At 46.7% G+C, this 15,503-nt stretch overlaps 1 protein-coding gene across 2 annotated transcripts in view; it reads right to left on the bottom strand.

Moving 5' to 3' along the window:
- The window catches only part of mfn1a (mitofusin 1a), a 29,329-nt gene that overhangs the window by 5,973 nt on the left and 7,853 nt on the right, over window positions 1-15,503 (bottom strand). The window contains exons 5-14 of one of the 2 annotated variants that reach the window (XM_085804620.1): window positions 15,001-15,125; window positions 13,729-13,837; window positions 13,493-13,600; window positions 11,295-11,457; window positions 7,047-7,114; window positions 6,845-6,966; window positions 5,101-5,227; window positions 4,017-4,121; window positions 953-1,055; window positions 10-221 (exon numbers count right to left, since the gene is read on the bottom strand). In XM_085804620.1, the coding sequence (XP_085660746.1) occupies window positions 10-221; window positions 953-1,055; window positions 4,017-4,121; window positions 5,101-5,227; window positions 6,845-6,966; window positions 7,047-7,114; window positions 11,295-11,457; window positions 13,493-13,600; window positions 13,729-13,837; window positions 15,001-15,125 (1,242 nt within the window). The remainder of the gene's footprint in view (window positions 1-9; window positions 222-952; window positions 1,056-4,016; window positions 4,122-5,100; window positions 5,228-6,844; window positions 6,967-7,046; window positions 7,115-11,294; window positions 11,458-13,492; window positions 13,601-13,728; window positions 13,838-15,000; window positions 15,126-15,503) is intronic. The other variant, XM_085804622.1, reaches the window with a different exon arrangement.

Genomic DNA, 15,503 nt, shown 5'->3' with positions numbered 1-15,503 from the left:
GAGACCGACCTGCTGCCGGCTGCTCAGCGCCCGCTTGGCGTTGGCGACTCCGATGAAGCGCGTGACGAGCGCGGTCCAGCCCAGAGAGAACTGGAACTCGATGTTCTCCTGGAAGTCGGCGCAGAGCGCGGCGAGGCCGAGGTCGTAGGTCAGCTCGAAGGAGGAGGAGGACGGGCACAGCTGCTCCTGGACCGACATGGACAGCAGAGGACGCACGCTGTCTGAGGAGGGACAGAGACAGCAGAGGTGTCATAAACAGGAAGTGATGCCGACAAAGGCAAGGCAATGCAATTTGATTAGTATAGCCCGTTTTTACCACCAGTTTGTCTCAAAGGGCTTTACATCCCATCATAACAACATCCTCTGTCCTTAGACCCTCACATCCACTGAGGAAAAACTCCATGGAAAACCCTTTTAACAGGGAAAACCAGGAGAAAGCTCAGGGTGAGCAAACAGGAAGTGATGTAACAAACAGGAAGTGGTGCCATTTTTTAAATTAGAAATACAAATCTTACAAGCAACTGAGCTTTTTTTGAAACTGAGCTTAACATGTCAGCATTTCAATAAAAGTTTAACACAGTAACAGATGGAACAGGAAAGCCATGAAAAAAGAAATAATAATAATAAAATAACATAAAATATATAAAAATTATAATTTGAGGTAAAAATTCAAATAAATAAGTAAAATAAATAGATATTTGATACAAATAAGGTAAATGAAAATTTACAAACTTAGGATCATATACAACATACATCACATTAGTTTTCTGGGGTCTGATGAAGGGACAGATCAAATAAATGTTGATATAAATGTTGTGCGTTCTTGGACTTAATGTTTTTGAGTGAGTCACAAAAAATAGAGAGCTCTTTTAAGAAAATAGAAAACAATGGGGTTACATTTAGAAATTTATATTTATGAATAAAATATTTTGCCAAGTGGTGCCATAGTTACCGATCATCTGTTTCTGGGCGTCGGTGACGTCTTTGAGGACGCTGACGGAGCAACGGTGACACAAACCACCGACCAACCGCTCCTCCACGTGCTGCTGCAGCTTCTGAACACACAAACAGGGTACTGTTAGCCTAGCTTAGCATAAAGACTGGAAACATGGGGGACTGTTAGCTTAGCTTAGCATAAAGACTGGAACCAGGGGGAACTGTTAGCCTAGCTTAGCATAAAGACTGGAAACAGGGGGAACTGTTAGCCTAGCTTAGCATAAAGACTGGAAACAATGGGAACCGTTAGCCTAGCTTAGCATAAAGACTGGAAACAGGGGGAACCGTTAGCCTAGCTTAGCATAAAGACTGGAAACATGGGGGACTGTTAGCCTAGCTTAGCATAAAGACTGGAAACAGCGGGGACTGTTATCCTAGCTTAGCATAAAGACTGGAAACCAGCTGGAACTGTTAGCCTAGCTCAGCAGAAAGACTGGAACCAGGGGGAACTGTTAGCTTAGCTTAGCATAAAGACTGGAACCAGGGGGAACTGTTAGCCTAGCTTAGCATATAGACTGGAAACAGGGGGAACTATTAGTCTAGCTTAGCATAAAGACTGGAAACAGGGGGAACTGTTAGCCTAGCTTAACATAAAGACTGGAAACAGGGGGGAACTGTTAGCCTAGCTTAGCATAAAGACTGGAAACAGGGGGAACTGTTAGCCTAGCTTAACATAAAGACTGGAAACAGGGGGTACTGTTAGCCTAGCTCAGCATAAAGACTGGAAACAGGGGGTACTGTTAGCCTAGCTTAGCATAAAGACTGGAAACAGGGGGAACTGTTAGCTTAGCTCAGCATAAAGACTGGAAACAGGGGGAACTGTTAGCATAGCTTAGCATAAAGACTGGAAACAATGGGAACTGTTAGCCTAGCTTAGCATAAAGACTGGAAACATGGGGAACTGTTAGCCTAGCTTAGCATAAAGACTGGAACCACTGGGAACTGTTAGCTTAGCTCAGCAGAAAGACTGGAAACAGGGGGAACCGTGAGCCTAGCTTAGCATAAAGACTGGAAACAGGGGAAACTGTTAGCCTAGCTTAGCATGAAGACTGAAAACATGGGGGAACTGTTAGCCTAGCTCAGCATAAAGACTGGAAACAGGGGGGAACTGTTAGCTTAGCTCAGCATAGCATAAAGACTGGAAACAGGGGGAACTGTTAGCATAGGTTAGCATATAAACAGGGGGAACTTTTAGCATAGGTTAGCATATAAACAGGGGGAACTGTTAGCCTAGCTTAGCATAAAGACTGGAAACAGGGGGAACTGTTAGCCTAGCTTAGCATAAAGACTGGAACCACTGGGAACTGTTAGCCTAACTTAGCATAAAGACTGGAAACAGGGGGAACTGTTAGCCTAGCTTAGCATAAAGACTGGAACCACTGGGAACTGTTAGCGTAGCTTAGCCTAGAGACTGGAACCACTGGGAACTGTTAGCCTAGCTTAGCATAGAGACCGTAAGGGACAGTGTTATAAACCCTCTGACCTCCAGTTTACCAGCGCAGGACAAACTTAGCATCACGTCAGTTTGTGTCTGTCAGAGAGTTCACCTGAACACACACACACGCACACACACACACAGTAAACTGGATTTGGAGTAGAGCAGATTAATCTGTCTGACGTTAGTCTTTCTGAGGAAACAGTAAAGTCTGTGTGTGTGTGTGTGTGTGTGTGTGTGTGTGTGTGTTCAGGTGTGTGTGCGCGTTCAGGTGAACTCTCTGACAGACACAAACTGACGTGATGCTAAGTTTGTCCTGCGCTGGTAAACTGGAGGTCAGAGGGTTTATAACACTGTCCCTTACGGTCTCTATGCTAAGCTAGGCTAACAGTTCCCAGTGGTTCCAGTCTCTATGCTAAGCTAGGCTAACAGTTCCCCCATGTTTCCAGTCTTTATGCTCAGCTAGGCTAACAGTTCCCAGTGGTTTCAGTCTTTATGCTAAGATAGGCTAACAGTTCCCAGTGGTTCCAGTCTGTACTGTATGCTAAGCTAGGCTAACAGTTTCCCTTGTTTCCAGTGTTTATGCTAAGCTAGGCAAACAGTTCCCCCATGTTTCCGGTCTTTATGCTAAGTTAGGCTAACAGTTCCCATTGTTTCCGGTCTTTATGCTAAACTAGGCTAACATTTCTCATTGTTTCCAGCCTTTATGCTAAACTAGGCTAACAGTTCCTCCTGTTTCCAGTCTTTATGCTAAGCTAGGCTAACAGTTCCCAGTGGTTCCAGTCTTTATGCTGAGCTAGGCTAACAGTTCCCAGTGGTTCCAGTCTTTATGCTAAGCTAGGCTTATTCATGTATTTAAAAAGGACAAAAAATCCCAACGTAAATGTACCAGAGTTAGCAAATAGCTAATTTTCACCGGCTGTCCGCTGGCAGTTTACACGGAAAAGATTTCATTACAATGACACAAAACACAGATAAGCAGAGACAACATTGACAGATGAAGCAAAACAAACAGCAACAAGTGAAGCACAGGGATCAGGAAGAAGAAGTGCTCTAACAGGCGTCAGAACAGACAACAAACCAAAAACTTGCAGAACACAGATAAGAGACAAAGAAGTAGAATAAAGTGCCTTAAAGTACGTTCAAGTGTAGTTTATCAATTAAAATTAACAGTGAGTGTAAGTTTGATTACATTTCAGCCAGTTCTAGTCTTTATGCTAAGCTAGGCTAACAGTTCCCCCCGTTTACAGTCTTTATGCTCAGCTAGGCCAACAGTTCCCCACGTTTCCAGTCTTTATGCTAAGCTAGGCTAACAGTTCCACCCGTTTCCAGTCTTTATGCTAAGCTAGGCCAACAGTTCCCAGTGGTTCCAGTCTTTAGGCTAATTCTATGCTCAGCTTGGCTAACAGTTCCCCCTGTTTCCAAACTTTATGCTAAGCTAGGCTAACAGTTCCCCCTGTTTCCAGTCTTTATGCTAGACTAGGCTAACAGTTCCCAGTGGTTCCAGTCTTTATGCTAGACTAGGCTAACAGTTCCTAGTGGTTCCAGTCTTTATGCTAAGCTAGGCTAACAGTGTGACACTCACAGTCTTGTAGAGCTGCAGAGTCTCTGGTGTCGGATTGAAGTCGGATCTGAACTCCTCGACCACGACAGGAAGAGACCGGATCTGATCGGACAGAGCTGAGGACACCTGAGGAGGAGACACGAAGAGACACGACGAGACACGATGAGACACAAGGTGCGTTTCCATCAGCTGTTTAGATGCATCGAGATGTATCGCATCGGAAAATGATGATGGAAACGCCGTGATTCGCATTAAAATCCTCTGATTCGCACAAAATGAAATACGCTCGCTATGGCCGGGTTTTGGTTGATTCGAATGGGATGGAAACAGCTGTATGCGAATCAAGTGACGTAGCCACTTTCACCCCATCTGCTCCCGTGTTTGCAGTTCACTCACAAGACAACATCAGGGTTTCCGCTGTCACACAACAATTAATTAATTGTGGCGCATCGCCACGGCAAAATAAAAGCCCCCACACACCTTCATATGTGATTACTGCACAGTTCTTCATAGTTCCTCCTCAGTAAAAACCAAACTTATCAACCAGCGCGTCCAGAGTTTATCATTAATAAAGTCTGGGGCGGCGCAACTCTCTCTCTCTCTCTCTCTCTCTCCCACACACACACACACACACACACACACACACACACACACACACGGGTCGCGTTATTACGGTAATAAACATATGCGCTAAATCGCGCTAATGTGTTCAAATCAGACCGTCCGTCCGTCCGTCCGGGAGGGGGGGGGGGGGTGCAAAGTCCGTAGATGGAAACACACATGATTCGAATTTCTTTTAATGCGCATTTCCCAGTAATTCGAATCACTTTGGATGGAAACATGGCTACAGTTAGACATGAGGACGAGACACGGACAGTTACAGCGTGTTCACACCGGGCGCGAGACGAATTTTTCGCGCGATAAGATTACATACAAGGTCAATGTACAGACGCAAATGGACGCGAATTTGTGCCGGCGGCGCAAATGATGCGACGCAAATGAAGCCGTTCGCTCGAGTTCAAAATATTGAACTCAAGTGAAATATTCACGCGAATGCCGCGAGTAAAAACAAATATTCGGTCCTGCTGTGAGCCGTGTCCTTCACCTTTGCAGCGACGTCCTCTGTCAGACTCTTGATCTTGTCCTTGACGTTGTCCGTCAGACGGTTGATCTGTCCTCGGACAAAGTCCAGCCGGTCCCTCTGCTCCTCGCGCTCCTCCAGGCAGCAGATCCTGTCACAGGTCAGAGGTCACAGGTCACAGGTCAGAGGTCAGAGGTCACAGGCCAGAGGTCAGAGGTCACAGGTCAGAGGCCAGAGGTCACAGGTCAGAGGCCAGAGGTCACAGTGAGACAGACACAGAGGTTGTGTCCAAAATCCCTCCCTCATTCCCTCCTCTCTATCTAGTGACCAGTTGTTGTAGTGGTGTCTGAATGTTTAGTGATTATTAATGTTCACTATATAGTGACTGAATCTATCCCATAATTCACCGCAAAATGTAGTGAACATCCGATGGTCACTAACCGGAGCAAGATATCCCAAATAAATGCAGTAGTGACCGGTGTGGCTACCAAATAAATGCAGTAGTGACCGGTGTGGCTACCAAATAAATGCAGTAGTGACCGGTGTAGCTACCAAATAAATGCAGTAGTGACCGGTGTAGCTACCAAATAAATGCAGTAGTGACCGGTGTAGCTACCAAATAAATGAAGTAGTGACCGGTGTAGCTACCAAATAAATGAAGTAGTGACCGGTGTAGCTACCAAATAAATGAAGTAGTGACCGTGTAGCTACCAAATAAATGAAGTAGTGACCGGTGTAGCTACCAAATAAATGAAGTAGTGACCGGTGTGGCTACCAAATAAATGCAGTAGTGACCGGTGTGGCTACCAAATAAATGCAGTAGTGACCGGTGTAGCTACCAAATAAATGCAGTAGTGACCGGTGTAGCTACCAAATAAATGCAGTAGTGACCGGTGTAGCTACCAAATAAATGCAGTAGTGACCGGTGTGGCTACCAAATAAATGAAGTAGCGACCGGTGTAGCTACCAAATAAATGAAGTAGCGACCGGTGTAGCTACCAAATAAATGCAGTAGCGACCGGTGTAGCTACCAAATAAATGAAGTAGCGACCGGTGTAGCTACCAAATAAATGAAGTAGCGACCGGTGTAGCTACCAAATAAATGAAGTAGCGACCGGTGTAGCTACCAAATAAATGCAGTAGTGACCGGTGTAGCTACCAAATAAATGCAGTAGTGCAGCAGCCTCAGTAAATGTGTCCAGCTGCCAGAGTTGTCCGGTCGCGGCTTCCACAGACTCACACAACAAACGTCAGAGCAAATTTCCTAACAAGCGTTATAAACTGACCACAGGCTCGATGCTAATTTCTGTTAGCCCGTCTATGAGGTTTTACATTATACGTTAGCATTAAGCTAGCAGACTTTATGCTTAGTTGTGACACTGGCTGTGTGTGTTTTGAATGTTGTTTCAAACTACCGGTATGTGGGTTTGATTGAACATCTTTGATGCTTAAATATATATATTACTGCTTAATATATTGTTTTACTCCTCTTTTTATGTTGGTACCTACACACCCGTAGGTCTATGCTACAGGCCGTTACCATGGTTGTATCCATGGTAACTACACCGGCCGTTACGATCGCAGTCGTAACGTTTTAATTACGCGACGTAATACGTAATTAACTGAGCGGCGGAGCAGTGTCCGAAAGTGTTTTTTTATTTGACCAGTGAATTCACTATATAGTGAGTAGGGAGGAGGGAATGAGGGAGGGGTTTAGGACACAACCACAGAGACGTGATTGGACGGTTGCTCGGCGTGTGTAGCTCACTTCCTGTCAGCGGAGGCGATGTTGATGGCGTCCATCACGGCCTTGATGGCCTCGGTGATCTGCCAGGCTCGGACCGTGTGCTGCTCAAACTTGGTCTTCACCGCAGACTGAGAGATGAACTCCTGCAGAGGTCAGAGGTCACAGGTCAGAGGTCACCGGGGGTCACACACAGCACCACACAGCTGAGGAATCGAACCTGTACCTCAAAGGTCCGCTCAAACCTCTGGAACTCCCTCAGTCTGTCGTGGAAACCTTCGGCCAGAGCGCCGCCTGCAGGAGGAAACAGGAAGTTCAGTCAGCTCAGGTGAGTCACAGTGAATGATGCATTCTGGGACGTCGCTCATCGCCGTGACAACAAGGAAACACGCTGTGTCCCGTAGAGACTCGATCCAGAGCTGAAGTTCACCACGGTCTGGCTCCAGTAGAGGAAGTCAATGTGGTTTCCGCATCGTGTTTCTACTAGTACTACTACAGGTTTCTGATCCTTCCAAGTTTAGTTCAGTGAGATAATCTTCACATATGAACTCCTTTTCTACCGTATCTGAAGCTTAATGCGACGTCCAGAAGTAAAAAGCTAACGTTAGGCTTTAACGGACGACTACACGTCACCACCACTGAGCTTTCCACTGGTTTCAGCTGCTTCATGTTCAAAACATGGTCTAATGGGGAAATGGGACTGTTTCTACTTGTTGAAGAGCCATAAATACCATCAGATAACCTCCATAAGACACTCTGGCCTGTTGTTGTATGGAGCAACTTGTTAGCAACCGCCTTCAAAACATTGAAACTAGACCCCTCCTCCTCTGGGGCTAAGCTGTGTAGCCTCGTGCCCCTGACAGCAGCCGTTGTCATGACAACAAAGGAAAGGAAATACAGTCCTAGTGAAGCTCTGGAGCCGTGGGCCGATAGCCGACCGTCACCAACACCGGGAGCCTCCAGTGTTATGTTGTTATGCCGTTGTGTTGAGCTGTGAAGACGGTGTTAGCGGCGGATGCAAACCGCTACCGCTAGCCAAAGTTAGCATCGAGCTAGCTCACTACAACGGCCCTCATACTTGTTACCAGTCGAGGCTTTAGCTGTCGGTGACGGTGGGGAATATCGGTCGGCCGCTCCAGCGCTTCACTCAGACTGTATTTCTTTTTCTTTGTTGTCATGACAACTGCTGCTGCTGAGAGAGAGAGAGAGACGTGCTAGCTGCTAGCACTCGTTAGCATCAGAGACAGCTAGTGCAGCTAGCACATATATATATATACTGACTAGACGCTGCGTTCCCAGGCAGCTCTATTGAGTGGAATGCGTCAACGTGGTGGCCATCTTGGTCAGGGGGAAGCCGTGTCTACTTCCTGCACTAGTCAACAGAGGCAGAGGTCTATCAACCATTAAAATCGCCATAACTCACTGAATATTCAACCAATTTTCAAGCCGTTTGGTTTATTATAAATGTCAGACACATATGTATGATACAACAAAACAAAACAAATACATTTATAATTTTTTTTATGTATTAAACATACACTTAGATACTCAGACACACACCCACATGCATAAATACACTGAAATGTGTTGTACAGGGTCTGACTGGTCTGACTGCTGTCAGACGTTTATATGTCCATGGTCAGAACCCCGGACCAAGATGGCGGCACTATTGACGTACGCTGAGAAGCAGAAGGCGCCATCTAGTCAGTACATATATCTATGCAGCTAGCAGCCCTGAGCTACTACTCTGCTGCACGTAGCTTCACCTGAGCTCCGTCATTGGCTGGAGAGAAAACACTGACTCTCTCGCTCTCCACCCAGAAACGTCCACGCGCACAACAAAACAAAGCAAAAGACCAAAATACAGGCAGGGGGAGGGGGTTAGCAGACACAGCCCCCACTACACAGGACTAGAAGCCCAGAGGTGATGATTAAAGCAGAAGTAAGTGATATGTTTGTGTTAATCTAAGTCTTAAATAGTTGTATCTTCCGACAGCAATCACTTCTATAGAGTGTTTGGTCTGAAACACGGGTCTGTCAGTCACTCTGCTCTGCTCTGAGCCCAGGAGAAAACTTTCCTTGTATCCTACAACCTTTCTCCAATGAGGAGAGAGAACGGCATAAAGGGGCAGTCCTCTCTGTGTGTGCAGCCAAGGGATGCGCCTGAATGTGGTGACGTAGGGACGAGGACGGGGACTGATAACTCCATCTGCTGACAGGAAGTTAGACAAAACCACCGGATCGCTGACTGATAGCTTTACGTAAGACGGATTTCGTCTAGCGTTTATTTTTGGACACAAAACTTCAGACTCAACCTTTAAAATAAAACATTGAAAAAAAAAAGAAAGCGAAAGAAGTAGTCCGTGTGTCTGTGTAAAAATTAAATATCTTACCAAGAATATTTGTCTTATTTTTAGTCAAAATGTCATTTCTAGTCAAAACAAATCTCATTCTACTTAGATAAGACTCATCACATTAAAAGCAGCTTGTTTTTAGACACTTTTTACTTCTTTCAAGCAGATTTTCACTTGGAATAAGTAGAAAAAATCTGATAGTGGAGCTAAGTTTTTCTTCCTTATTACAAGCACAAAAAACTTACTTTCACTGGCAGATTTTTCTATTTATTTCAAGTGAAAATGTGTTTGAAACAAGTGAAAATGATCTAAAAACAAGTAAATTTTTAGGTGACATTTGGACAAGAAATAAGACAAATATTCTTGGAAAGATGTAGAGTTTTTGTAGTGTACTGAGAGGAGCGTCCTCTGGCTGTCCCTCACCTGTCTCACCTGTCTCACCTGTCTCACCTGTCTCACATGTCTCACCTGTCTCCCCTGTCTCACATGTCTCACCTGTCTCGGGCATGCCCTGCGCCTGCTGCATGTCTCACCTGTCTCACCTGTCTGGGGCATGCCCTGCGCCTGCTGCATGTCTCACCTGTCTCACCTGTCTCACCTGTCTCACCTGTCTCACCTGTCTGGGGCATGCCCTGCGCCTGCTGCATGTCTCACCTGTCTCACCTGTCTCGGGCATGCCCTGCGCCTGCTGCATGTCTCACCTGTCTCACCTGTCTGGGGCATGCCCTGCGCCTGCTGCATGTCTCACCTGTCTGGGGCATGCCCTGCGCCTGCTGCATGTCTCACCTGTCTGGGGCATGCCCTGCGCCTGCTGCATGTCTCACCTGTCTCACCTGTCTGGGGCATGCCCTGCGCCTGCTGCATGTCTCACCTGTCTCACCTGTCTGGGGCATGCCCTGCGCCTGCTGCATGTCTCACCTGTCTCACCTGTCTGGGGCATGCCCTGCGCCTGCTGCATGTCTCACCTGTCTGGGGCATGCCCTGCGCCTGCTGCATGTCTCACCTGTCTCACCTGTCTCACCTGTCTCGGGCATGCCCTGCGCCTGCTGCATGTCTCACTTGTCTCACCTGTCTCGGGCATGCCCTGCACCTGCTGCATGTCTCACCTGTCTCACCTGTCTCGGGCATGCCCTGCGCCTGCTGCATGTCTCACCTGTCTCACCTGTCTCGGGCATGCCCTGCACCTGCTGCATGTCTCACCTGTCTCACCTGTCTCGGGCATGCCCTGCACCTGCTGCATGTCTCACCTGTCTCACCTGTCTGGGGCATGCCCTGCGCCTGCTGCATGTCTCACCTGTCTCACCTGTCTGGGGCATGCCCTGCGCCTGCTGCATGTCTCACCTGTCTCACCTGTCTGGGGCATGCCCTGCACCTGCTGCATGTCTCACCTGTCTCACCTGTCTGGGGCATGCCCTGCACCTGCTGCATGTCTCACCTGTCTCACCTGTCTGGGGCATGCCCTGCGCCTGCTGCATGTCTCACCTGTCTCACCTGTCTGGGGCATGCCCTGCACCTGCTGCATGTCTCACCTGTCTCGGGCATGCCCTGCGCCTGCTGCATGTCTCACCTGTCTCACCTGTCTGGGGCATGCCCTGCGCCTGCTGCATGTCTCACCTGTCTCACCTGTCTGGGGCATGCCCTGCGCCTGCTGCATGTCTCACCTGTCTCACCTGTCTGGGGCATGCCCTGCGCCTGCTGCATGTCTCACCTGTCTCACCTGTCTCACCTGTCTCACCTGTCTGGGGCATGCCCTGCGCCTGCTGCATGTCTCACCTGTCTGGGGCATGCCCTGCGCCTGCTGCATGTCTCACCTGTCTCACCTGTCTGGGGCATGCCCTGCACCTGCTGCATGTCTCACCTGTCTCACCTGTCTGGGGCATGCCCTGCACCTGCTGCATGTCTCACCTGTCTCACCTGTCTGGGGCATGCCCTGCGCCTGCTGCATGTCTCACCTGTCTCACCTGTCTCACCTGTCTGGGGCATGCCCTGCGCCTGCTGCATGTCTCACCTGTCTCACCTGTCTCACCTGTCTGGGGCATGCCCTGCGCCTGCTGCATGTCTCACCTGTCTCACCTGTCTGGGGCATGCCCTGCGCCTGCTGCATGTCTCACCTGTCTCACCTGTCTCACCTGTCTGGGGCATGCCCTGCGCCTGCTGCATGCGGGAGCTCAGGACTTCTCTGGCGGAGACGAAGAAGATGCGCCCCGGGGCCTCGTCCAGCCCCACCACCCTCAGCTCCTCGGCCAGGAAGCTGACGCAGCGGTCCAGGTGCTGCTTCCTCACCTGAGAGGAGAGAGGGGGCGGAGCCTCAGACACACACTCATGACCTCATCATCACCACTAGGGTTGCAAAATTCCGGGAATTTTCAAAGTTGGAAACTTTCCATGGGAATAAACGGGAATAAACCAGAAATTTACAAAATTGAAGGTTGGCCCTTAAAGGACAATTCCAGGCGAATTCACCTCAGGCTGTATGTTCCTATCATTTTAGGTCTAACAGAAGGAATCTGAAGGTTTTCAGTTTAATTCTCCTGTTTTGTGGTAGTTATGGTCTGTCCCCGCGTCGCCACAGCAACGATGAATGGGAGTGGATTGAAGTTCCGCTGTTTAGGCTGTTTCCATCCCTCAAAGCCACAGACAGCGTCAGATGGAGACTCAAACATGCAGCCAGAAGTTTATTTACTTCAACAAGTCGACACGTTTGTAAAACTAGATCTAATTCAAAGTCTGGTGGAGTCGAGACCCAAGTTGACGCTCGGTGTGTTCAGGTGCAGTGGGAAGCTCCCGTTGGTGTCATAAACACAGGAATATCAACTCTTTACTTGCTTCAAGTAAAAAAAACTTCTCGCCGCATGTTTGAGTCTCCACCTGACGCTGTCTGTGGAAAAAAATGTACACTTCAAGCAAGTCCAGAGTTGATATTCCTGTGTTTCTGACACAAACGGGAGCTTCCCACTGCACCTGAACACACCGAGCGTCAACTTGGGTCTCGACTCCGCCAGACTTTGAATTAGATCTAGTTTTACAAACATGTCGGCTTGTTGAAGTAAATAAACTTCTGGCTGCATGTTTGAGTCTCCATCTGACGCTGTCTGTGGCTTTGAGGGATGGAAACAGCCTAAACAGCAGAACTTCAATCCACTCCCATTCATCGTTGCCGTGGCGACGCGGGGACAGACACAACTACCGCTAAACAGGAGACATTAAACTGAAAACATTCAGATTCCTTCTGTTAGACCTAAAATGTTAGGAACATACAGCCTGAGGTGAATTTACCTGGAATTGTCCTTTAACAGGGAACTTAAATATAGTTGGAGAAAATATATTGTAGCATAATCTTGGCTAAAACAACCAGATTTAATGCAAATGCACTTGAATATCTCTGCTATTCCATGCACACCGCACACTGCTGACTGCAGGGCTATAGGCCACGCCCCCTACATGCACTCTGCATTCCTCCATCACATGCACAGATGATTTCTTGAACCCTGGACTCCTTTCATTTAAAGGGACCACGAGGAGTTTTTGAAAGTGAAGTGTTTTCACACTACATTTCCCATGAGCCTCCGCGCACCGTGACATTCTTGGACCGACGGACGAAAGCAAAACATTTGCCAAGAATATTTTCATTGATCAAGAATGAAGTCGGAGGTTGGAAGACGATCAGATACCGTCATAGTTCCAACCATAAACGGAGATTCGGTGACGTTATTCCCATGACCCACAGGGCAGCATCCGCAAAACCAAAACTAGGATATAATATATATATAATAAAAACAACAAAATAACCATAGAGACAAAACCATAGATTTATCTAAAATGGACCATTAACAAGTGGTAACGTAGATTCATCCACATTAATATCAGACTTTTTTATAACCAAATAGAAACTCCTGGTTGTCCCTTTAACATTTTGAATGGGATTTTTTTTTTTTTTTTTTTGGGGGGGGGGGTTATTTTACTCAACATTCATGTTTTTGTTGTTCAGTAAGATACAAATAATTGATTGTTCAAACAAGAATTAAAACTTGATAAAGTTCTACTCATAAATATCTGTTGAAATGTCATGTTTTTTAATTGTATTATTTTGCATGGATGTCTGCTTATAACAACACAAAATATTTACATTTATGTTTGGATATGACACAGTTTGTTTAAATTACCCCCAATTTCCAATTAATTCCCATAAATTCCCATAATTCCTGTGGAAAGTTTCCAATTTGGAATATTTCCAAAATTCCCCAGCTTAACTTCCCACCGGAAATATTCCGCCCCTTTGCAACCCTAACTAGTCAGATACACACACAGACTCTCTCACCTCGTCGATGTACTCGGGCTCGCTCACCGAGGCGTCCCATCTGTTGTGGAGGATGAAGATGTTTGGTTTGGAAATCCTCTCGCTGACTTTGTGGAAGAACAGTTTCTCCTGCGAGACGAGCAGAAGAAACAGATCAATCAACAGGTAATTAATTATCAATAATCACTCATCAATAAACAGGTAATTAATTATCAATAATCACTCATCAATTAACAGCAACGAGTTCGTCTCTTCACCGTGTTCATCAGTGTCGACTCAGCGTTTCCCACCAGGACGAAGACGTCGGCGTCCAGACAGAACCGATCGATCCAGCTGTCCAGCTCCAAGGTCACGTCGGTGCCAGGGCTGGGTCAGAGGTCAGAGGTCACAAGTCACTACACTGTAAAAACTCAAAATCTTTCCAAGAATATTTGTCTCATTTCTTGTCAAAATGTCTCATTTCTAGTCAAAACTAATCTCTTTCCACTTAAAATAAGACTCATCACCTAAAAATCAACTTGTTTTTAGACCATTTTCACTTGTTTCAAACAAATTTTCACTTGAAATAAGTAGATAAGTAGTAGGCCTAAATCTGCAAATCTTCAAGTGTACATTTCTTTCCACAGACAGCGTCAGATGGCGACTCAAACATGCGCCGAGAAGTTTTTTTCACTTGAAGCAATATAAGAGTTGATATTCCTGTGTTTATGACACAAACGGGAGCTTTCCGACTGCACCTGAACACACCGAGCGTCAACTTGACTCTGGGAGACTTTGAATTAGATCGAGTTTTACCTTCAGGTGGCGTTAGATTGCACTTTTTCAAGTAAGAGGTTGAGAAGATCTGAGTTCTGACTTGTCTTGAACGCAGCGTAACGTCAGGGACCTGCTTTTTATGAACGCACCTGATCAGTTTTTAAAGAAACTGGATACCGTATATCACTGTGCTTTATGTTGTATTACTGGCTGCAGCTATCGTGTACATCACTGTTCCTTATATGCCGTCGCACATTGTCCATCTTTGTGTGTCCGTAGACTCTCTCATTGGCTGACTTTCATTTATAAATCTGTTCTTGGACTTCTACCTACATATTTGTGTGTACACATGTGTAGAAACCACAGCCGATATGGCCTCAGCGTTTATACAGATGAAGGTCCCGAGAGTCAGAACAGAACTGTGCAAAAAGGCTTTTCAATGTTCAGCCCCGTCGACCTGGAACGATGTGCAGAAGGACTAGAAACTGACTCATCTTGTAACTCTGGGGGAATTCAGGTCAATTATTATAATAGACAGAGAATTGAGCTCAATGGGACTGTGTGTGATTGCGTTGTTTAATCATGTTTTTCTGAAATGTGTGATTGTATTTTATTTGAGTCTTGTGTGATGTGCAACTGAGCTGTTGTGTGCTGCCGTCTTGGCCAGGTCACTCTTGGAAAAGAGGTTTTAAATCTCAATGAGTTTTTTACCTGGTTAAATACAGGATATTGATTGATTGATTGATTGAGGGACAGTGATGTGAGACGGTTACCTGTCCATCAGCACCAGGTCGTCCCTCAGCAGAGCGCAGCGGCTTTTGGGCCAGAACACTTTGACCAGGCTGCCAGAGTCCAGGGTGGGGTCCATGTGCAGAGCATGAGCCAGCTGGTTCACCGTCTGGAGGGGGGGGGGGGGCATAGTGAGGTCACAGTGAGGTCACAGTGAGGTCATAGTGAGGTCATAGTGAGGTCACAGTGAGGTCACAGTGAGGTCATAGTGAGGTCACAGTGAGGTCACAGTGAGGTCACAGTGAGGTCACAGTGAGCTCATGATGAAGTTATAACAAAGTGACAATGACTGTTTAGTTTTAGTTTAGTTTAGTTTAGTTTAGTTTAACTGTCCCTAAATGTGCGTCTGTCCCTTTAAAGGGATAGTTCAACATTTAGTCAAATTGGCCCATTGCCATAATCCCTATAGTCATAGCAGTAGGTTCGTTACCTTTAATTGTCGGTGCAAGCTGTTTTTAGAACGGCGGAGCAGAGCCGTGAGCTGCTC

Source organism: Trachurus japonicus, chromosome 17 (genome assembly GCF_045865225.1).
Source record: "Trachurus japonicus isolate A0001 chromosome 17, Traja_1.0".
In the NCBI taxonomy this organism is placed as follows: domain Eukaryota; kingdom Metazoa; phylum Chordata; class Actinopteri; order Carangiformes; family Carangidae; genus Trachurus; species Trachurus japonicus.
This window is presented reverse-complemented; position numbering and strand designations above follow the sequence as displayed.